This window comes from Aspergillus steynii (assembly GCF_002849105.1).
Source record: "Aspergillus steynii IBT 23096 chromosome Unknown P170scaffold_1, whole genome shotgun sequence".
Lineage (NCBI taxonomy): Eukaryota > Fungi > Ascomycota > Eurotiomycetes > Eurotiales > Aspergillaceae > Aspergillus > Aspergillus steynii.
In genome coordinates this window covers 2,741,271-2,763,373 of record NW_020194398.1, presented here as the reverse complement: position 1 = coordinate 2,763,373, position 22,103 = coordinate 2,741,271, and the positions used below count along the sequence as shown (strand labels likewise).

General features: G+C 53.5%; 6 protein-coding genes across 6 annotated transcripts; all 6 read right to left on the bottom strand.

Annotated features, from left to right (window-relative positions):
* Positions 1 to 135: 135 nt before the first annotated feature.
* On the bottom strand, positions 136 to 6,175 carry P170DRAFT_432137 (clathrin heavy chain). The gene is made up of 6 exons (XM_024848196.1): positions 5,938 to 6,175; positions 5,841 to 5,861; positions 5,689 to 5,715; positions 5,237 to 5,608; positions 944 to 5,167; positions 136 to 883 (listed from the first exon to the last, which is right to left on the bottom strand). Exons 1-6 carry the CDS (start codon positions 5,974 to 5,976, stop codon positions 527 to 529), a joined length of 5,040 nt encoding a protein of 1,679 aa, XP_024709793.1. The 5' UTR covers positions 5,977 to 6,175; the 3' UTR covers positions 136 to 526.
* Positions 6,176 to 7,670: 1,495 nt separating this feature from the next.
* Positions 7,671 to 10,377, bottom strand: P170DRAFT_432136 (phosphoribosylaminoimidazolecarboxamide formyltransferase/IMP cyclohydrolase). Its single transcript, XM_024848195.1, has 5 exons — positions 10,318 to 10,377; positions 10,082 to 10,127; positions 9,763 to 9,889; positions 8,171 to 9,656; positions 7,671 to 8,101 (listed from the first exon to the last, which is right to left on the bottom strand). Exons 2-5 carry the CDS (start codon positions 10,098 to 10,100, stop codon positions 7,946 to 7,948), a joined length of 1,788 nt encoding a protein of 595 aa, XP_024709792.1. The 5' UTR covers positions 10,101 to 10,127; positions 10,318 to 10,377; the 3' UTR covers positions 7,671 to 7,945.
* Positions 10,378 to 11,195: 818 nt separating this feature from the next.
* On the bottom strand, positions 11,196 to 12,362 carry P170DRAFT_469951 (INSIG family protein; the record flags this gene model as incomplete). The annotated part of the gene is made up of 2 exons (XM_024852688.1): positions 11,196 to 11,564; positions 11,646 to 12,362. 2 exons carry the CDS (start codon positions 12,360 to 12,362, stop codon positions 11,196 to 11,198), a joined length of 1,086 nt encoding a protein of 361 aa, XP_024709791.1.
* Positions 12,363 to 13,546: 1,184 nt separating this feature from the next.
* On the bottom strand, positions 13,547 to 16,257 carry P170DRAFT_346743 (putative INO80 chromatin remodeling complex (Ies1); the record flags this gene model as incomplete). Its single annotated transcript, XM_024843581.1, has 4 exons — positions 13,547 to 14,901; positions 15,046 to 15,138; positions 15,218 to 15,757; positions 15,855 to 16,257. The coding sequence occupies 4 exons, from the start codon at positions 16,255 to 16,257 to the stop codon at positions 13,547 to 13,549; spliced, it is 2,391 nt and encodes a 796-aa protein (XP_024709790.1).
* Positions 16,258 to 17,083: 826 nt separating this feature from the next.
* Positions 17,084 to 17,892, bottom strand: P170DRAFT_19691 (uncharacterized protein). The gene has a single exon (XM_024842740.1). The coding sequence runs from the start codon at positions 17,778 to 17,780 to the stop codon at positions 17,214 to 17,216; it is 567 nt and encodes a 188-aa protein (XP_024709789.1). The 5' UTR covers positions 17,781 to 17,892; the 3' UTR covers positions 17,084 to 17,213.
* Positions 17,893 to 18,357: 465 nt separating this feature from the next.
* P170DRAFT_442601 (DEAD/DEAH box helicase) lies at positions 18,358 to 20,488 on the bottom strand (the record flags this gene model as incomplete). Its single annotated transcript, XM_024850472.1, has 2 exons — positions 18,358 to 20,194; positions 20,304 to 20,488. The coding sequence occupies 2 exons, from the start codon at positions 20,486 to 20,488 to the stop codon at positions 18,358 to 18,360; spliced, it is 2,022 nt and encodes a 673-aa protein (XP_024709788.1).
* Between the last annotated feature and the right edge of the window lie 1,615 nt (positions 20,489 to 22,103).

Sequence of the window (22,103 nt, the reverse complement as noted above, 5' to 3'; positions counted from 1 at the left end):
CTTTCCGCCGTAGTCAATATTCTCTAATCTCGCTCCTTTGAACCGAGATAACGTACTTTTGGCCTCGAGTGCAATTTTGGCCGTCGTCTAAGACGCAGGAAATTTCCCGCTGCAGCGTTTACCGGGATCCAAAGTCGTCTTTGAAATCGATCACAACAATGCCATTAACTAATGCTCACCGTGAGGGTACTGATTCACGGCCACAAAGGTGTAAAACCTATCAAAATACATCGAGGGGAAGATAATAGAAAGCAGCGGAAGGAAGAGAAATTTTTGAAATGGAGATAAAACAGGAAAAAATTGGAAAAATTAGACAAGAACGAGATCGAGGATCCCCTCCCTGCAATGAATGAAACCGTCAAATGTCCCCCGAATAGCCCAGCGTAGTGCAACTAACAACAAGCCCACCCCCTCTCGGCGAACTTCGCTGTCCCACTCAGGCTCGGCGGGTAGATCATCCATCGTTTATGCTATACATACACTAAATCCCATCGCAAATGACAAGAGAGACGTTACGGACGTGCATCTAGAACGGGCGGAATCCGGTCGCCTGCGGCGTGATCCCGTTGGTCTGTTGGTATGCCATGGGGCTTGGCGCAGGGGCCGCCGGGCCTTGGGTCAGCATTAGTCGCGAACCGCCCAGGATCGGAGTGTTATCCTCCTCCGTCTGATGCGTCACCTCCCGCTTCTTTCGTTCTTCGTTGTCTTTCTTGAGCGTCTCGATCGCCCGCGTTTGCTCGCACAGGAAGTTGATCATGAAGGGCATCGTGAAGTCGTTGAGACCGTTGCGCCACGACACCTCCATGATGACGTCGGGGCGAATGAGGTCGTAGCAGGCGTACAGCATACCAACGTAGCACTCGCGGCTGCCAATATCCACGAACTAGGAGAGGGTCAGCAAACAATTCGGATAAGGCTGGGTGGAGCAGAAAGAAAAACTCACGTAACGGAGCAGGTCCTCGACGACATCGGGCTTGGCGGAGATGGCGGACGTCTCGATTGCATCCTTGTACAGCTTGTCCTGCTTAGACAGAGCAATCGACTTCTCCCAACGCTTGTTGTTGCGATAGATGTTGGCGGCAATCTGGCGGAAGAAGATGAGGTCATGCTTCTCCAGACGCTGCGCAAGATCCACGGCGTCAAAGTTGTCGTAGTTGTCCACCGAATCACGCAAGGTCTTGTAGTCCTCCTCTTCGATCAGCAGGTCGTTGATAGCGTCGTTCACCGCCCGCTTGTTCTGGGTCTGCACATTCAGCAGGAACGGCTTGATCAGAGGGATGTTGTCGGAGGCCTGGAAGATACGAACGACACGGTTGACATCGATACGAGCCGTCAAGACCTGCAAGAGATCGGTAAGAAGCAGCGGCTGCTCCTGCAGGTAGAAGTTCAGGCCACGGTAGTAGATCTCCAGGTTAGCAACCTTGACGATGATGTCCTTGAACGAGTGGTGCTCCCAGGCATCGGCAGCACGCTCCATCATCGCCAGAGCGGCGTTGTCCCATTCATCGTAGTGGCAGTAAAGGAAGACCAACTCGGGCCAGAGGTTGGCCTCCTCGCAGGCCCGAATCATCTTAGGGATGTTGATGCGGGACCAGAAGAGCTTGAGATGCTCCATGACCCGGTCGGGGTGATACTTGGAGAGCGCAATGCCGAGTTCCGTGAACATACCCATGTGGGCACGCTCCAGGCCCAGACCGGCCTCGAGGACACCAATGAGTTCATCGAAGTAACCGTTGCGCTCGTACTGGCGCACAAGGTCTTGAAGCTCTTCCGCGTGGACAATGAGGTTCAGACCGCAAATCTGCGCGAGGCGGAACTCCTTCTTGGCAACGCAGGCCTCGTTGACCTGCTTCCACACCTTGACGCTGTTGGCCTTGCGAGCACACTCCACAGCAGCCTGGTAATCTTCCAGGTGCACAAGGGTCGTAGCCAATTTGGCCCAGTTGGAAATGCTGGTGAAAAAGATCTTGGCGGCGTGGTGGTAGCCCTCCTCGTAGGCCTTGTCACCAGATGCTTCGATGTCCGCGACATTGGTGGCACGCAAGAAGTCCTCAAGTTCAGACAGTTGGTCAAGACGGGCATAGCAGAATGCCAAGCCGGTATCAATGGCAGGCTCACGCAAAGTCTTGCGGGCCATCTTCAAATACTTGACAAGATCCTCATCCTTACCAGCGTGGGTGGCGGTGTCAATCACTTCGTTGTAGTTGGTCGGGTCACCCGCACGGATGTAAGATTCAATGGAGTCGGAGATACGCAAGCCATCCAGCTGTGCCTTAGCAACCTTGCTCCACACTTCGGGCAATTCGACACGTTCGGCGAACTCTTGGGCGCGATCAATGCTGACAATGTTTTCGACAAGAACATTGACGGCGGCGAGGTAGTTGTTGACCTTCTTGTAAATCTCGAAGGCCTCCTCGTAGAGACCAACCGAAATACACATTTCCGAAATCTCATCGGGACTGAATTCATTCAGCTGGTGGACGTAGTCCATGAGACGGCCCTTGTCGGCCTTGGCGGCAGTCAGCATCAGCAGGTTCTGCAAGCTGCCATTGTCACTGAACGGCGACGGCTCGAGAATGATCTTCTCCAGCAACTCGATAAGCTCGCCGGGGAGATCGGCCTCGAGGAAAGCCTTGACAGCAACCGACACCTTATCGGGCTCGGTCGACTCGGGCACTGCAGTGGCAATGACCTGGTCAACCAAGGATCGACGGTGCATGTTGTTCTCGCTGAGGACAAAGGACCAGATTTCAGTGTCGGCCCGCTCGACGAGATAACGAGCCTGCGCACGGTACATAGCGTTCTCGTTGGTAATGTTGATGAGCTCCAAGTCATTCTGACCCTTGCGGTAGGAAATGTAGGCCAGGTTCGGGTCGCGCTTCTCGCAGTACTTTCCAACCGTCAAAGTGTCATACATGTCGTTTTCCTTGAGGAACTTCTCGGGGTTGTTGTTGCTGTCGATGTAGATCTTGGCAAGAGCGTTGTAAACGGCCTGTTGCTGGTTACCAGTGGCGAGGGTTGCCTCGAGGAAGGGCAGGAGCAGCTTCAGTCGGTTACGGGTTTCGACCTCATTCACGAGCTCATCAATGGGAATCACAGATGGGTCAACGGTCGAGAGAAGGTTCTTGATAATACTCTCCTCGCAATCAACATCCAAAAGCCCACCGACCACGGCCGGAGCACGAGAGGGGTTGACGCGCTGCACGTAGACCTCGATCGAGTTGAACTGCTGGTTCTGGTAAAGGTAGAGAACCAGGTCATGGATGAAGTTGAAACGGTCGCAAACAATGATCAGGGGAAGCTGTTCAGTCAACCGGGCTTCCTTGAGGAAGTTCTTGACCTTCTCGGGGTTGTAGTAGTTGCTCTCACGGCAGATCCGCTCGACCTCAGTGGTCTGGCCCATAGCAGTGGCAGCCTCGATGTACTTGAAGTGAACCTCAGGATCTTCGCTGAGGTTGACGATGCTGCCAAGGTAGTAGTACAGACCTTCGGCGGTGCGGTACTTCTCGAGGAGGGCGATGAGCTGGTTAGGGCCCAGGAGGTCAGAAAATTTGGTGCAAATCTGAACAACGGCCTGCAAGTTCTGGCGAATGTTGACTTGCAACATGGTGTCCATGCAGTCCAAGGTCTGCTCAACCGAAAGACGGCCAAAGTAGCTCATCAACCATTCGGGGCTGAGCTTGTCGGTGCGAACAATGTTGCGCTTGATGGCGGCACTGTCGTCAGTGTTCTCAAGAGCACGCTGGATGAGACCGGCATTCTCGCACAGCTGAGAGATTCTGGGGCGGTCGTAATGGGTGAAGATCTCGTTACCGAGGATGGCGTCCGCAACCTGCGGGGCATTGACCAGGTTCATCTCAAGCAGTCGAGTCTGCAAGTGACCGTGTTCAGGCTTGTTGTCCTTAAGGGCATCAAGCAGGAACGACGTGGCCTGCTGGATCATATTCTGGGACAGGAACACGTCCACAACGCGATCCAAGTCGATAAGCGCACCGCTCTCCTCATTGGCAAGTTGGGCGGCGAACTCGGCACCCTTCTCGGGGTTCACGCGGACAATGTGCTGCAAAAGCTGGGTGTAGTCGGGCTGGTATCCGGCCTGCTTGGAATAGGCCAGGATCTTGTCGAACTGACCAGTTTCGGCGAAACCGGCAATGACCTTGTGGGGCACGTTGGCTTGGAGATAGATACCAAGAGCCAGGTTCATGTCGTAAGGGCGGACGATATCTCCAAGCTCCTCGGAGCCCTCTAGCTTGTTCTCGCGCATCCACTTCTCAAGCAAGTGCTTCCGGTTCTGCTGCAGCACGGGGCGAACAAGTTCCACACTCTCATATCGGTTGAGGGTACCCTTGTCCAACAGCATACCGAAATACTGGAGGATAACGGACATCTGCTGTCCGGTCTGCGGGGCATTCTTGAAGCGGTTGATGGTCTCCGGAGTCCGAAGGAAACCACGGGGAGAGTTGGCGGCGATCTTCGCAGCTTCAGAGTAGTTGCCTTGAGCGATCAGGTTATCGAACTGCTGCTGGTAGAGGTGGTCCGCGCCGGGCAGTCCAGCCTTGGAGGCGAGCTTGACCGCAAGGCCAGACATGGCAGGGTTCTCCATCAGGTACTGGATGATGGTGTTTTCGTCGACGCTCACGGTCAACACCTGACCCTTCCGGTTGACACCAACCAGACCGGCCGATTCGGAGTCGGGGGCGGTAGTGAAGATCGTCTCGCTCGAGATTCGGTTCATGAAGATGCAGGTTCCGGTCTCCAAGTCGTAGAGATGAATGAAGCCGTACTTCGTGACGAGGTACACCACGTCGTACTTGCGAGACACTTGCATCGCGACGGGGAAATCATTGACCGCCTCCTGGGGGAAGTAGACCTCCACGGCCTTCTTCTGGAACCGCGGGTTGGGCTCCTGGTGGTCGATTTCGGCGATCTGCAGCTTCGCGCCGGTGGGCGTCCGGACGGCGAAAGTAAAGAGTTTGTGTTCCAGCGGGGAGCCTTCCACTCTAATGGAAGCGAAAGCAGCCGCATGACCCTCGATGAATTGCGAAATGCCACGCTCCTTGGAGTAGAGCTGCATCGAGCCCACCACGCGCCCCTGCTGTTGGCTGATTCCGACCACGACCATCCACTTCTCATCATCGTTGACGCGGTAGTTGATGATTTGGCAGCTCTATACAGGAAACCTTGGATCAGTTTCTGTGCGGTATCGGAATTGGGCGGGGGGAGGCACAGCACTTACACTTAGGTTGGGAAGTCGGTCAAAGACCTTGAGCGGCTGGGACTGAGTGGGGTCGAAAACGTCCCAGTGGTAGACGGAGGTTTCCGTCACCAGACCGAGCTGCTTCTCGCTGAACCACTTCCAGTATACAACATCTTCATTCATCACAGCGGACTTGAGTTTCTGCTTCGCCGACAGGTCAAAGATCTGGATTGTCCGCCCTTGAGCCTTGAGGGCAATGATGTTGCGGCTCCAGTGCATGATCGCACTGTCCGCATTGATGGGCCGCTTGATGACTTCATTGTTGTTCTTGAGGTTGATGATAATGACTTGAGGCTTTTCTTCCTCGTTGAGTTTTTGCCGGACACAGACGTAGTGGTCAGATTCCAGAGTCTATTCAAGTCACAAACGGTACACAGTCAGCGAGTGAAGGAGGAAACCAGGGACGCGGGATAATTCTAGGCAGTACTCACACATGAGTTGAAACCAATCGAAGCCGGCTATAGCGATGAAATGGTCAGTGGGTGGTTCCGGTCATTGGAAGGGAAGGCGCAGGTTGGGTGCGCGCTGGGCAGGCACCACCGCAACGTGGAGCAGAACGGGCCAGCAACGCAACAAGACATACCGCGATTTCAACATTCGTCAACTGTAGGAGTAGGAAAACAAGTCAGCCTTCTAGATCGACTCTTCGGAGAATTGACCCAAGGGGGAGGATCACATACATTAACAAGCTCCGTGAATTTGATAGGTAGAGGAGCCATGTTTACTAGTAGGGCCGCAGGACGACCTCATCCACCCAAAAAAACGCCACGCAAATATATCCACCAGGATGGAAGAAAAAGAGGGGGAAATAACAGCAAGCTGTAATTAGAGATAGGGGAAATAAAGTGAGGTAAGAAGAGAAGAAAGAAAGGGGGAATCGGAGAAGGAGAGGGAGGATTGTAGATAGACTGGGGAAGCGGAAAGAGTGACCTCAGGAGACCGCGGGAGTCGTTGCTGAGGTGTCGCTTACGGGGAGGCCGCAGTCACGTGCACCAGGGGGCGTGCCTGAGGATCCGCGCCTTCCCCGACAGCTGCCGCTTCACTTCACTTCCTTTGCTTTCACTCTTGATTCAGACTTTGCTTTCTCGGAGACAATTTCACTTCAGCCTGTTGCTGAGCTCCGTTGTGATGGGATCTCTCTGTCAGGTTCAACTCGGTCTAGGCAAGAAATGCACGAGCCAGAATTCCTGCCCAGAATAGCAAATAGGGGAATTTCCACTGATCAGCCTGCAGTTTCAAATCCTCCTGGCCATTGGAATCAGGTGGTTTCGTCAGCAGAATTGCATTCAACTATTTCTGACCTAGAGATCAATTATGGATTGCATGTCCAGTTCATACAATTTCTATACTATGTACAATGGATTTGCATATCTTTCCGTGGCCCAAATCTACTCTGTATCAGAATTCACGTAAGGGATAGCAAGTGAATGCTGGCCTGTATCAACTTGTTGGAATCGAGCAGTAATCAGGGGTTTTTCTTATTCACCCATCGTCAGTATCCAGTGAACAATCCTAGTTTCGGTTGGGTTTCTCTTCTTGTTTGTCCTTCAGGGCCTAGAACATCCTGCTCTCAAACCCCTTTCCTTTTTAGGTTTCCATGTCTAGATATGTCTAAAAGATGCATCTAATATCAGATACTTATATTCTTTTGGTGGGGGTGGGGTTTATCTACAATATATCTCTCAAAATATACAATATATATTGCCGTCTACAATGCATGTCTCTATACAAATTACTCCGTACTACTAGACTTAAAATATAGCGAACTGTCCAACAAGACTTGACATCGAAAATTCTTCTACCAGCACCATCCCTGTTTAATTAAATCAACCAAACCAGTGCGTTTGCCACGCTTTGCCATGCCATGATTTCCCATGGATAACGGGGCCAACAGGTCTCAGCCTTCCGAGAGATCCGCACTACCATGACGTCAGGTGTAAACGGAAGCATCACAGTTTTGTAGAATTAATCTCAAGTAATATTAAATGAATGAGAAAAGGGCCCAGGATAAAATTTTATACGGGAGCCGGCCACTCAAGCGCTTGTCTCCAACACGGCAGGATCATTAATCTCGCCTGGGAAGCAAGGGGAAGAAAAACAGGAATTTCCACACGAGGACATGTCTCGGGTGCCTACATCCTGTTCAAGCAGATATTAATCAGATCTACTTGAAGCAAGGAGCACCATGGTGGATATGCCAGGTACGAATGCTCGCCGCTTTACCCGCTCTGCAAGCTGCTGGGTGGAGTCCACACAATATGCCTTCTTTTACGCATTCAATGGTTGATATGCATGGAAACCCCCGCGGATACCACGATGCAGCTATTGCAAACCAAGGTAGCATATATAATAAGGCCACGATGTGTTGCTGGGGGAGGTGAGAAATATTAACTACACCTTTTAATAGTACTCCCTCAGCATGAAATAAGCGTAAATGCATGATTTCCTTCCTCAATTTCCCCTAACATACTGACACCATCTGGTGACGCCAACACAAACCATGCTATACATATCACTTTTGATTCTCATTTCCATAACAAGTCTTAGGTATTAAAAAGTAAGTCGTGAGACCACACACAAACACACAAACATCACCGCATAGAACTATTTTGGCATATTTTTTTTTAGCTAATCACTTCATGACACAGAAGATTGTACTAGCAAGTCGCAACATGGGGAATACGGAATTTAGTGGTGGAAGAGACGAGTGCCCTGCTCGACGAAAACAATGCCGAGCTTCTCCGAGGTCTCGAAAACAGGGCCGTCGTTCTGGCTACCACTGGGGGCGGCAATGTACTTGACGCCGGAGCGGGCGGCCCGGAATACGTTGTCGATGAAGGGGAACTGTCAAGGAGAATCATGGTTAGCAAGAATGGAAAACATCATTGAGACCGGTAACAAGAAAACACTTACGAAAGCATCGGACGAGACGGCAACCTCGCTCAGCTTCTGAATCCAGGATTCGCGCTCCTCCAGGGTGAAGGGAGCAGGAACCTCTTCGAACACGCGCTCGTATTCGGCCTTCTCCGCGTCGTTACGCGGGGTCTGACCGGAGCAAAGCAGGTCGATGGCATTGCTCTTGTCCGCACGCTTGGTGCCCTGTTTCCACTTAATGTTCAGCACGCGGTCGTGGAAGCGCATCCACCAGTTGTCGGTCTTGTCACCGGCCAGACGGGTGCAGTGGATACGGCTCTGCTGACCGGCGCCCAGGCCGACGACCTGGCCGTTGAGAGCATAGCAGACCGAGTTCGACTGGGTGTACTTCAAGGCGATGGTGGCCACGGTGAGGTCCCGCAGAGCGGAGTCGGAGAGAGCGGCCGAGTCCTTGGGGGTGATGATGGTGTTGAAGGTCTTCTGGGGGGAGATGACGACGTCGTTGCGGTGCTGGGTGAGCTGAACGCCGTACAGGGTTCGGGCCTCCTCGGCAGCGGGCACGTAGTTCTCGTCCATCTGGAGCACGAGGTACTTGCCGCCCTTCTTCTTGGAGAGGATCTCCAGAGCCTCGGGGGTGAACCCGGCGGCGATGACACCGTCTGACACCTCGCGCGAGATGATCTTGGCGGTGGGGACATCACAGACATCGCTGAGAGCGAGGATATCTCCGAAACTGGACATGCGGTCCGCGCCACGGGCACGAGCATACGCCTGGGCCAGACCCGAGGTCTCGAGACCGGCAATGTCGTCAACCATGTAGACCTTGCGCTCCTTCTCGTTCAAGGGCACACCCACGGCAGCACCGGCCGGGGAAACGTGCTTGAAGCTGGCGGCGGCAGGGTAACCGAGCGCCTGCTTCAGCTCCTTGACCAGGGCCCACGCGTTGAGAGCGTCAAGCAGGTTGACGTAACCGGGCGAGCCGTTGAGGGCCTTGAAAGGCAGCTTGCCCTGGAACATGTAGGCGGAGGCGGGCTTTTGGTGGGGGTTGGTGCCGTAGCGCAGAGAGAGGTGCTGCTCGCCGGTGCCGGCATACTGCTTGCGGAAGAAACCCGAGATGGCGGAGTCGTAATCGGCGGTGTGCTCAAAGGCCTTGAGAGCGTACAGCTTACGGCTGGATTCCGTGATCTCTTCAGCCTCCAGCTCCTTCAGGAACTCGGGGTAGTCCTCGGGGTCGGAGAGGATGGTAACACGCGAGTGGTTCTTGGCCGCAGCGCGGAGGAGGGTGACACCGCCAATGTCAATCTCCTCGACGGCCTCCTCGATGGTAACGTTGACCTTCTTGACAGTCTCCTTGAAGGGGTAGAGGTTGCAGACAACGAAGTCCACCTTGGCAATGTTCTGATCGGCCAAATCCTTCTCGTCGGACTCGATATCACGAGCAAGGATACCACCGTGGACGGCAGGGTGAAGGGTCTTGACACGGCCACCCAACATCTCCGGAGCGTGGGTGATGGCAGAGACATCCCTGTTGGAGCCCACGTCAGTTCCAGTCACACCACAGGAGGCCAAACGCATCCCATTTCAATTTTGTCCCTCGTACACCATCACTGAAATAAACCGGGATGACTCACTCGACAGGGAATCCCGCCTCCCGAATCAGCCGGGCAGTACCACCGGACGCGAGCAGACGGACATTGTGCTTGACCAGACCCTTCGCCAGGTCAAGCAGTCCAGTCTTGTCGTAGACGGAGAGGATTGCTATTCGGAGAGGCAAGATGAATGCGTTAGCCCAGGCATACTTGCAATTCAATTCTGGCACATAAATGGCAGCAGTGTGGGGAAGGTACCGGACCAAATCCACACAATATTGAACCAGCGGGGAAAGAGGCCAAGGGCCAAAAAAGAGGAACGCAAGGAAAGACGAAGGGAACTATTCATGCATTGTCTTACCAGATTTTTGTTGAGACATCCTGAAACACACCAACAGTGCAAGACACTAGAGAAAGCGGCGGGTTAGAATTGATTGATGGTGGTCAACAGGAAGAGGCAAAAAGGGTAAAAAAGAAAAAAAAAAGAAAAAAGAGGGGAAGAATTTAACCCCACGCCGGCCAGCTGTATGAGGGGTAAAGGAAAGACCGGACAACGCAAGCGCAGCAACCGCAGGTAGGAAGGGGATTCGGGCGTACCTGAAGAAACAGTCGGGACTCAGAAGTAGACTGGAACGGGATGCAGAAGGGACTGGAGAGCAGCAGCGGAAGGCAGCTGATATGAGCGACTGCCTTCGTCCCGCCGCGGGGTTCTTCGTCCGCCGCTTTCGGCCCTGACGCTGGCCTCAGGCGGACCGGACATTACAAACGGCGTTATGTCATTAGTTGCATAACGCGTTATCCGCTCATAGCTGACCTCATCCGGCGCCAGACCCGCTATGCATCACGTGGGAGGGAGCACGGGCCACCCGCGGGCAACACAAAAACTTCGCGCGCGCACTCCCGTTTCCTCTTTCTTTTCTTTTCCTTCTCCATGAACAACGCAAAATTCAACATTCTTCAAAAAGCGTTCCTACGAGGATTTCATGCCTATGAAGTACGGAAATCGTCATAAAGAATGGAGAAGGACTGCTGACCGCAGAGTGTCGATCTTGGGTGCAGTGTCTTCCGACATCTTGTCTTATGGAAGGGATTGCAATGATTGATTCTACAATCATTTTTTTTATCTTATTTTTTTTTCTCGTAGTAGCACTCGCCTACTCAAGTTACTGCTTGTGGTAGTCGGCTGTAAAAAGGTCCCAGAGTCCCCGTATGGTCTAAACGTGCATGTCTCATTCATGACCTCGTCACTCCAATGCAATGCCCTTGCGCTGGACTGATGTTTTCTGCCTAGAAGTCTATTACATATGCTTGGGTGGTACAGCCAGCAAACCGGCCATGAGTGAAGAATGTGTCCAATTTCAAATAGTGGGGGCAATACACGAAACAGAAAAATTAATGGGAAGAAAAAATGCTGTGCAAAAATAAAAAAGGGTGACACAGATGGAACGCTGCAGGGGAGCCTGGCCAACTGGACTTTATGTCTTCAAGTGCTCTCGGCGGCTCCCAATGGCCCATTGACGGCCAATGTTACCAAAGCACACGCATGCGCAGAAGAGAACACTCGCCACCCAGGTGCGGACTGCGATGCCTTCCTGCGTGATGCCGGTCGTCAACCCGTACTCCCGGAGAGTATTGTTCAAAACGGGGATTGTAGGCACGGAGGAGTTGGCAGAGGGAGGCACCAAGTCCGGCCGAAGTCCCAAGACGACACCCATTCCCACCAGAGCGACCGTGGTCGACATAACGAAGCCGGTTTTGGTGCGGTCAATCAGATACCAGAGGACGGGGTTGACAAGAGCAAGAGTCGCCGACGCTTGGGTGGTGGATTGCCAGGGAAGTCTCCGCTAGAACAGAAAGGGGTCAATGTCAGCATTCATATCCAATACCCCAGTCGGGGAAACCGAAGACACCGTATGATCACCTACCATCGCAAATGCTATCCCAACAAAAGCCCCTACGCTCCGAACCACTGCAACCCACGAGAGGGTACGCTCCTCGTCGTCCTCATTGCTGCTCGATCGCTGCGTGGGTTGCGCATGACCCGTTGCCACTTCCTCCGAGAAGAGATCAAGCCACGGCAGAATATTTCCCAACGCAATTCCGGCCAACCCCCAGAAGGCCAGGTATTCGGCGGACCCGTAGTAATGGGTGTTTTCTAGCTTCACCGGAGTGATCCAGTGGTTTTCGTGCAGATGAATTGTAATGATGCCGTAGACAATACCGAACCCAAACAGGAGCGCGCTCTTCACCGCTTGGGGGAGAATGACACCGAGAAAGAGCCCGTGACTGAGCCGCGACCGTGTCCGTTGAAGAGCAAAACGATCTGGGCCATCCGATTTCGTTTGTTGAAGAGGATTCGGCGCCTCCGTGGCAGGCGTCTGAGCCTCGGTTCCCCAAGGGCTGGATTCATCTCGGGTTCCCTCGAAAGCCGTCGGCGAATAGATGCCGAAGAGCGTTGGGGATGTGAGGTTCATGATTGAGCCATTCCTGCTGACGCTGGTTGACCCGGCATCCTTGGGGGTCAAGAGATCCGGGTTTGAGGGTTCCGCCGGCGTCGAAGTCTCGGAGGAGTCGGTGGAAGGGGGCGCGAGGTCGAACACTCGTCGCGGACGGGGTCGAATGATGGAAGGTTCGTCAGACATGGCGAGCGAGCGAGCTGATCAATGAATCGAGTTCAGATATCCAGAAAGCGCACACCGGCGATTCAGGTTACGTACGACCTTGAGAGGTGGGCCAGACAACAACCCTTTCCGTGGCCTCCTGTGGTTCCGTGAAGAAACCGGGGACGTATCAGATATTCGAGCAAGAGTATAAGTCGAGACGGAGGATTGATCACGAGGGGGAATAGCGCTGGCTAAAAGGAGGGCGAAGAAGGGAACGATCCCCCTCTGACGACGAATGCCACACGGACGTGCCTGTCGGGGAGAAATGCAGGAGTAAAGAGGGGTTAAAAGCTAGCCAGGGCGGCGGAGAAACGAGGACCAGTGCGTGTCAGTCTGAGGGTAACAAGCAGCTCTTTGCTGGCAGGAGCAGCACAGACGGCTTGAGAATGGGGAGGTTGGCGAGAATCGGTTCGTCGGAGCTGGCGCGGTGGAGCCGGCGGTGCAGGTGGGAGACGCAAGATTTGCAGCGGATCGGCGCCGGAATTGCCTCTGGGGAAGGGAGACCGACGGGCAACGGTCACGAGGAAACCGAGCGGGGGGGGTGGGAGATCCAGACTGGGAATCGAAGAGGATTCAGTTGCAACTCATGAAGGAGGATAAAAATGGATTTGTAGAGGGAGAGGGGGGTTTGACGCGAAGGCGGAGCATGCCAGTCAGTGTCTGCAGGGAGACCCGTTCCGTTTGCTGCGGAGTGGTGCCTGCCCGAACATGCAGACCAGCCAGGACGACTACCTACTCCGGAGGACAGTACATTAGTGACTACAGTGACTACTGACTGCAGGTGGTAGACACCTCCGTAGTTACAGTGGCTGCAGTGACTACCTGAAGGTGTTACTTGTGCCGTCAGCTGACCTCGGGACTGCTGCGGTTGACATGTGAATCTGCCGCACTGACACCACCAGGGAACAAGGATCTTCGTTCATGATGTTGGAAGAAAAGGAAATGAAACATTAGGGTAGAGTCAAAGAATCTGATACAATGGGGGGAGGCACAAAGAAAAGAAAAACCACATAGTGTCGGTCAGGGGAAATATTTTGGGCAATGAACCATGAAACAGAAGTTGACCGACATAAGAAAACATCCATGAACGTGTAGAATTACAACCCCGAGGTCAGGACCGTGCGGGGAGGCTTCGCTCCTCCTCTTCCTTGCTTCGTTCTCTCTTACTGGTCCTCCATCGTCTCGTCCGCCTTGTCTTCTGCCTGGCGCCCTGCGTCGGCGGCCGGCTCGGGGGCAACGGATGAGGCCTCGCTGGCAGCATATCCATGTCCACCGTCGAACGTTGAGGAGTTCTCATCGCCTTCACCCTCGTCAAGATCATCGTCGTCCGCCTCTTCATCGTTGTCGTCGGAAGAAAGACCGTCCGCGTCGTCATCGGCCCCTTCCAGGAAGCTATCCTCGTAGCCCGGCTCCGACGGCCGAGAGGGCCCTCCAAGCCGAGATGGCCCTTCGTCGTCGTCACCGCTGCCCTCACCGAGAAGCTCGCGGTCAATATCATCCAGGCCTTCCTCGCCCTCACCCTCGATATCATCGTCCCCTAATTGCGCCGAGGCGGGCATGGGCGAAAGCTCGTGGTCCCGGGATGGAGCTCCCAGGCCGTCCCGAGCGGCGTCGTCCGTGGCTGCCTGCCCATCTGCCTCGTCGCGAGGGCCGCGGCTCCGGTTGCTCTTAGGACGAGATGCCGATGCACTTTGTCCCTTGGGAGTGGATCCCGACGCGGCGTCTGCCGTTACCCCGGCAAGCTTGCGGCGGGCATTGCGTGCAGCTCGAGCGCGGCTGCGGGCTGACGTGGGCGCACGACCGCTTCCGTCCAGAGCACTTTCGGTCAGTCGATTTAGTCGATCTCTCTGGCGCTCTTCTCGTTCCTTTTTCCGGTCTCTCTTAGGACCATTGGCGTCGTCGTGATCCCATCGATCCAGTCGCCGAGCAGCCTTACGAACCACGGACAAAAAGTAGCTTGCATTCTCCCCGAAGTCCTCCTCTTCCTCCGGGTTGGGGTTCAAACCCCCTTTGCCCCAGGAGTTTTGCTCGTCCTCCGTGTCGTATCCGTCCGGAAGTCCCTGCAGCAACCGGCCGTAACGAGCAAAAGGAATTTCGCTTTCCCGCTTCGCACGGAGCATTCGGTATGCCTCGGTCTTTCGCTTGGCAAGTAGGTATTCAATGCGCTGCCGCCGGTTCTGCTCGACAGCGAGCTGATGCTGGGTGAGAGGGCGGGGCCGACGAGAAGAGCCTTGCTGGGGCAGAGCTGGTTCGTTGACAAACCGATTGAGGACCGGATGGCTTGATCCAGGGGGCGCAGGCGAAGCTGCATCAGGGGTGTTCTCTAGTTTAGTTTTTAGGACGATGCGTTGACCACCGACGGAACGATTAAGGGATGAATCACGCTTAGGACGCTTATACCGGGAACGAGCCGACTGACCAGGAGTCTGGTAGTCGTCCTCGTCGTCTGGCGGGTATCGTTTGAAGGAGGGGTGCAATGGAGTTGACATTGCGGAACCGCGACCCCCGAGGCCATCACCTCGACCTAGTGATTACATCGTCAATGACCGTCACAGTCTCTTCCGCCAAACAAAGGTTTCTTACCGGAGGCAATGCCAGAGATGTCACCCGAGGCCTGATCTTCATCATATCCAAACTCCGAGACTATTTTGCAGTCAGGAACCGTCAATCGAACAGTGTTGAGGGAAAATGGGATTGATACCTTTTTTCGAGCGTTTTGTTACCCTAGGAAGGGGCTCGTCTTCCTCCAGGATACCTAGAAGCCAAGGTTAGCATGCAAGGTCGAAAAAAAAAAAAAAAAAAAAAGACTTCGTAAAATGGCCCGTAAAACGCACGTTTTCGCTCCAAGCGCTTGGCCTCTCCATATTCAATCTCGGATTGCGTATCAACGTTCTCTTCGTTGGCTTGATCTTCAGTGAGGCTCTCGAAGTTGGGCACCTTGATCGGCAGGCCTCCCGTTCCTTCACCATCCAGACCCGCACCGAATGGGTTATTGAGAGCAGCCTCTTGGGTAAAATCACCCTCCAAATACCACCACATCAGCCAGAGAAACGCCTTCGCACGGCTTTTGCTGCTGAGGGTGGATCTCATTACGAGATCGAAGAAATCGCGTGGAGGAAAGAAGTGCAGCTCAGACACCTTGGGGGCATACTGGGCAAGAACGAAGATCAAGTTGACGGGATTGGTTCGGGGAATCTGGGTGTTTTTGATCATCTCGAGAGTGTTCGGCTGATCGACATCCTCCGATGCACCCTTGAGGATAGACTTGAGACGAGGAGCATCCTGCAACTGCTTGTAGGCATTGGGGTCTTGGTGCGCCTGTAACGAGGGAATCGAGTGGTAGGTTCGCAATTGAGCTCGCATCTCGGGGAAAACTAGAGTAGGAAAACAAGTGTCAGTTCAGGCCAGCAGACTAGGGCGCGCGATTGGCCCCAGAATCGGGTGAAAGGTGAAATTGAATAGGAAACGTACAGTTGAGGGTAGTGTTCATTCGCCCAAAATTGACGAGCAGACACACCATGGCCATACTGATGGCAGCCTGCTTATCATTCTGGAGCTTGTCCTTGAGGATCTTGCTTGTCTTGCTACTGCGCGCCATCGCGTCGATGTAGACGTCGGCGAAGTCGAAGCCCTTTTTCCCATCCGGCCAGCGAGTGAAGACCGGCGTCTTGTCCTCGAAGACGAGCTTGAGAAATTGGTACTGGATGTCCTTGCGCCAGAGCGGGATGCCATCCTCCTTTTTCAGGTGCCTGATCTTATTTCCCGAGTAGACGGAGCCGATCGTGCCGTTGGCCTGACGTCTCGTGCCCACGGTCATGTTCGGCTCGGCATGCGAAAACGATTCGTCGCCGACGGGAGGCTCGACCTCGGCCATTTTGGAAACGGGGGGAGGGAAGTTTATTGGATTGTAGCTCGCAGACTGCGTGGTTGATTGAATTCAAAGACACGATTCCGGGTTGTGGGGATGGCAGGTCGATGTTCGCGTGCCCTTGCCAGGGCGTCGTCCAGCTCGAGGCTGGCAGGCGCAGAGAAATCGGCGGCGGGAGACAGGCTTAACCTGTGGCCCTGGAGGTGCGGGAAAGGTAGGATGCGGAGAGGAACGGCGGTTGAGGACTAGGGAGGAAAAAGGAGACGAAAAAAGAGGAGGAGAGACGAGGAGAAGACGCCAAAATGATGGCGAGGACGGTTGTTGGGGGAAGTGCGAGGGAGAGAACAAGGGAAAGGAGGGAAGACAGACGATGTTACGGAAGACGTGAGTTTCGTAATCCGGTGATCTCGACAACCAACTCGATTCACCAGCCACTTCGCTTGGCCTGATCCCTCCCCGTCAATGGAATTGTCAATGCATGGATGCTCGGTTAATATATTGGCTGTTTGATGGATGAATCCATTTCGCTAGTTTTTATTACTGTTATTCACTGAGCTACCTAGTCTTTATTCTTTCATCTCAATCTCTGATGTGTTCTACAATATATACATGGCGGTTGTTCTGGAGATACCACCTTGACCTGGGCTACCATGGCACTTTGGACTGTAAGATCTACTAAATTAACCAATTGAGCCCGATATCGTACACTGCACAGGGCAACCATCCAATTTATCTATTGAATTGATCAAATTGACTGCCCTCCTAGCCAACGTCACCGAGCGTCGATCGCAGACTACTGGAAGAGGACTATGACCCAGCACTACAGACATATCAAACCAGAATCAAACTTTTGTTTTTTTAATTCAGCTCCCTATTCTCGAGACCCGGAGTCTCTCGGTAGTGAAAACAAAACAGGAGAAAAAGGGGCCATCATTCGGCAATATCCCGTCGAGCCCAGACTGCTACTGACATGAGACGATGATCACCACAAAAAGAAGAAAACAAAAAGCGCCGGCAAAGCAGCTTCCCATCCTCCACGGATCCGACAAATGAAACAGAAACCCATTCGATGGTATCCCCCGCGGACCCCAGTGCAGAGGAAAATTTTTGTGGACACAACACCTCAAGCCAACGCCATACAGAATGCAAAGAATTCCCATCTCTATCGCTCGCATTACGTGTTCGTGCACCATCGGTCCCAGACGTAATGCGAAAGAAACAAGTCCCCGCCGAATAGAAAAAAGCCCATGTGTTTCTCCAAATGCTGCGAGGTAAGCCCCGGTCCCTCTTCTGCGCGCCGCGGGTGCGCCGGTGAGAGAACTCAAAGCCCGAGAAGAAAGCCGTTTTCGTAGCGAAACAAAAACACGACGCACGCACGCAGGCAACAAAGGAAGACGAAGAGACGTCGGAGAGAGAAGGAAAAAAAGAAAAAGGGAAACAACCCGCCATGAGATACCGAAAACTGGAAGAAATCTATGTTGCGAGACACGGTCGATGCAGATGCCGCCGCACCAAGCAGATGAAATCATAAAAAGCACTTTTCTGAGACGCAAGAAGCCGACACCGGGGCCGGGCACGCGTCGTTCAAGCGGGTCTCCATATGGCCGCCTGAAAACAAAAAGGGTATCTGATGGATGCGGGTGCAAGAGTAAGACAACGCAATCTATGATGTTCAAGCAATGCCGACCGGGATGCTCTCGATTACATGGTGGGTATAATCAGGAGCAGCACAAGATGGTGAGATCGGGCGCATCATAAGACCATGCCTAAATAACGGGCATAACACAAAATGAGAAAAGGAAAAAGAGAAATAAGGGCACAATGCTCGTAAAGGACAACACCTAGAAAAGAGATGAAGAGAAAACAAAGAGCAAAAAGAAAAAGAAAAAAAATCCTCAATGAAACAGACTCTAAAAAGGAAGTCGTGGCAGTCATGACAAAGCCGGTCCTGAGATGAGAAGAAGCGTCAAGCGGGAGAAGAAGGGGGAAAGAAAGAGACGAAGCTCAGGACTCGTTCTGATCGTATCCGGCAAGAGAGATAACAGAGAAAAAGAAAAGAGGAGCCAATCAGACATGACGGCCTCGTCAGAGACCACAACTTCTGATTTACCACCACGAGGAAGGTCCGGTAGGGCCCGAAGGGTTTCCGTAGCCACCGCCGCCACCGCCGCCGTAGCCGTAGCTGCCACCGCCGTACGAGGGGGGACCGCCGAAGCCACCGCCGCCGCCGCCGCCGTAGCTGCCGCCGGGGGCACCGTAGCTGCTGCCGCCGAACGAAGGAGGACCGCCGCCCATGTTTCCGCCCAGGCGACGCATGTCACGGGTGGCATTGGCTCCACGGCCACGGCCTCCACGACCGCCACGACCGCCATATCCGCTGCCCTCGCGAGCAATGGACTCCAGGAAGGAGGGAACCTCCTGGTGAGCCTCCTTCAGAAGGTCGATCAGGTCACGGACGACACCGCGGTTGCCACGGTTGAAGAAAGCGGTGGCGATACCGGTGTTACCGGCACGACCGGTACGACCGATACGGTGGACGTAGTCGTCGATGTCGGTGGGCAGGTCGTAGTTGATGACGTGGGTGACGTTGGGGATATCGAGACCACGAGCAGCGACGGCAGTAGCCACCAGGATGGGGCAGCGGCCCGAACGGAACATCTCCAGAGCACGCTCACGCTCACGCTGGGTGCGGTCACCGTGGATGGCGGTGGCGGGGAAGCGCTGGTTGAGGAGGAAGTCCGAGAGCGAGTCGGCCATACGCTTGGTCTCGACGAAGATCAGGGTCAGGCCGCTGGTGCCGTGGGTGTGGAGGATGTCGAGGAGCACCGAGCGCTTGTCATGGTCTTCCACGTACTCGACCTTCTGGGTGATGTTCTCAGAGGTGGAACCCACACGACCGACGGACAAGAAAACGTAGTCCTTCAAGAAGTCACGGGCCAGCATCTGGATGTCGCGGGGGAAGGTGGCCGAAAACATGAGGGTCTGGCGGTCATTCACGTGGGGCATGTCCTCACCCTCGACGATGCGACGGATCTGGGGCTCGAAACCCATGTCCAGCATACGATCGGCTTCGTCCAGAATCAGGTACTTGATATTGACCAGCGAGATACGGCCACGCTCGATCAGATCGACGAGACGACCGGGGGTAGCAACCAAAAGATCGCAGCCACGCTCGATCTGACGCAGCTGAGAGCCGATATCAGCACCACCGTAGACCACGCAAGGGCGGACCCAAGAGCGGTAGGCAAACTTGCGGGCCTCGTCAAAGATCTGAGACACAAGCTCACGAGTGGGGGCAAGGATGAGGGAGGTCGGGTAGGCCTTGCGCTGACGGCCGTAGCTGAACTGACCGGGCGCCTGAGCAGGGGTGGCCGAGGGACCGTTCTGGAAAGCCTGGGACAGGATGGGGAAGAGGAAACCACCGGTCTTTCCGGAACCGGTCTGGGCACAAGCCATGAGATCGCGACCGTTCATGACAATGGGAATGGAGTACTTCTGCACCGGGGTCGGGACCTGGTAGTGAGCGAGCGTGATGTTGGCAATCAGGTGGTCGTCTAAGGGCGGGTTGGTGAAAGCATTGACGGGCTCGGGGACGTTGTGGCCGGAGGCCTCGACCGGGATGTCATCGTAGTTGGCGAAGTTGATACCGGTGTTTTGCTTGGAGGGATCGTTGGGGAGACCGAAAAGCTCACGTTCCACACGGGCATTGGCGGGTCCAGGGATGTGCTTGCCGTCGCGCCACTGGCCATCTCCAGAGCCTCTGGCAGCACCACCACCACCACCTCCTCCGTAAGAACCTCCGGGACCTGGGTTTCCGTAAGCATCTGGATTAAAGACACGGCGATGACCTTCTTGGGGTGTCCAGCTTGTGTTACCATTGGGACCGCGGGGGCTGAAATCAGGGGCGTTGGCGTTGTAGTTGTTGCCACGAGGGCCACCACCTCTGTTTGAAAGAAAAAAACCGATCGGTTAGCCTCGTTTCCAAGTACGCGAAGGCTGATGCAGCATCACTGCGAATGCAGCCGGAGGAGCTAAGAAAGAAGAAAACATACCTCGGGCCCCAGGAGTTAGGAGCAGGGCCTGGGGGAGGGGCAGCACCGTCCATGTTCGCGCTCGCGCCCATCTGACGCTGGCGAAGATGAGGGGGGATGTAGGCAGCACGGCCAGTGTTGGGGGCAGCGGGCGCATGCTGAGATTCGTTAAGGGAAAGGTTTCCCATCTTCAATCCGTCGGCCATCTTTGCGGATAATTCACGAACTGCAGGAGGATATGACAGATAAGCAAAGACGATCGATCGGCTCTTGAAACCAACGACGGACGTACGGTTCTAAGGGTTCGAATGCGTTTTTCGTTGGCAGTCGGAGAGCAGAATCGCGATCTGATCCACCTGAAATCTCTTTTTCCTTTTGTACAAGAAAAAAAAGACGAACGTGGTGCGAATTATTGAAGAAAATAGTACCCCGTTCTCTATCAAGTGGCGATACAGGAACCGAGTAAAAGGACAATAGCACAACGGGAAAAAAGGACAGGAAGAAAAGTGAAAAGAAAGGAAGTTTTCTTCTGAGTAGGTGAAGTACAAAAAAGAAAAAACCAAGGTGATCTCCCAGATCTAACCCTCTATTAATTTGCAGAAAGGAAAAGGGAAAACGAGAGGGACGGGGGAGAAGGGAAGAGAGAAGAAGGAAGAAAAGGATAATATGTGGAGATATTGAAAAGAAAAAAAATGAACCGATTTGGATTAGGGGGGGAGGATGAGAGAGTTGGGAAGTGGAAGAGAAGAAGAGCGAAACCGAAAGAGAAAAAGGGAAAGGGAGATGGGATTTTCTTTTCTTGTGGGTGAGGAAAAGAGGCAACGCCAGATTGGATTGAATTAATTTAATTGTCCGATTTTTTTTTTCTTTTTCTTTTTTCTTTTTTTCCTTTTCTTTTCTTTTTTTTCTTGCGTGAATCAATTTCTAGTCTGTTTTGTTGTGTTTGTCCCTTTCGCTGTCAACTTTTTTTTTTTTTTTTTTTTTTTTTTTTTTAATTTTTAATTTTTAATTTTTTTCAATTTTGCCCTTCCCGTTGCTGATTCAGATTTTCAGAAGCGAAAGGGCCAGACGGTGGGGAAATAAATGAAGGAAAAAAAAAAAAAATCAACGTTCACCACGTAAAGTTGGTAGCCAATAGTACTATGGATTGAAAGCTACATGGATTGGCTGCACCAGATTCAATTCTGATTTCTCCCTGTACGGTGCGATTTGGAGAATATTCGGACTTCCAGGTATCTTTGCCAGTGTGGATTTCCTGGCCGGTACACTGGACGGAGTACGGAGTATGGCACCCTAAAGTCCCTGCGGACCAATCTGGTCAGGCCAAATAAAATGCCATCCGCATACTGGACGGTGGACATTATTACCTCTTGTACTTTACCTGTAGATCAAGATACGTAGGTATTCTTACCTAGTAGTGTTCTTCCATCTCTTTCGCAGGCTGGTATGATATGACACTTCTGATCTCTACTGACGAGATCCTGAGCATGCGCACCGCATCAAACATATCCACTTCTCATCTACGTAGCACATACGTAGCACTAATAATGACCAAGTCCAGCTAGTCGTCCGTGGTGACAAAGATCTAATCGGAGATCTTCCTCCCCGTGCGACTTATCTTGGGACCATCTCACCTCACTAATGTTCACCTGCTTACTCCGGAGTACCAGTCAGATATCGACCACCACTGCCACTGCCACCACCACTACCGATGACTGTGGCCACCACAGTCACATCTTTTCCTCTCCTCTCCTCTCCTTTCCCTCTCTTTTGCCACACCCCGTGGATTTTCCATGGTCCGGGTCATCTGACTAACGTCGC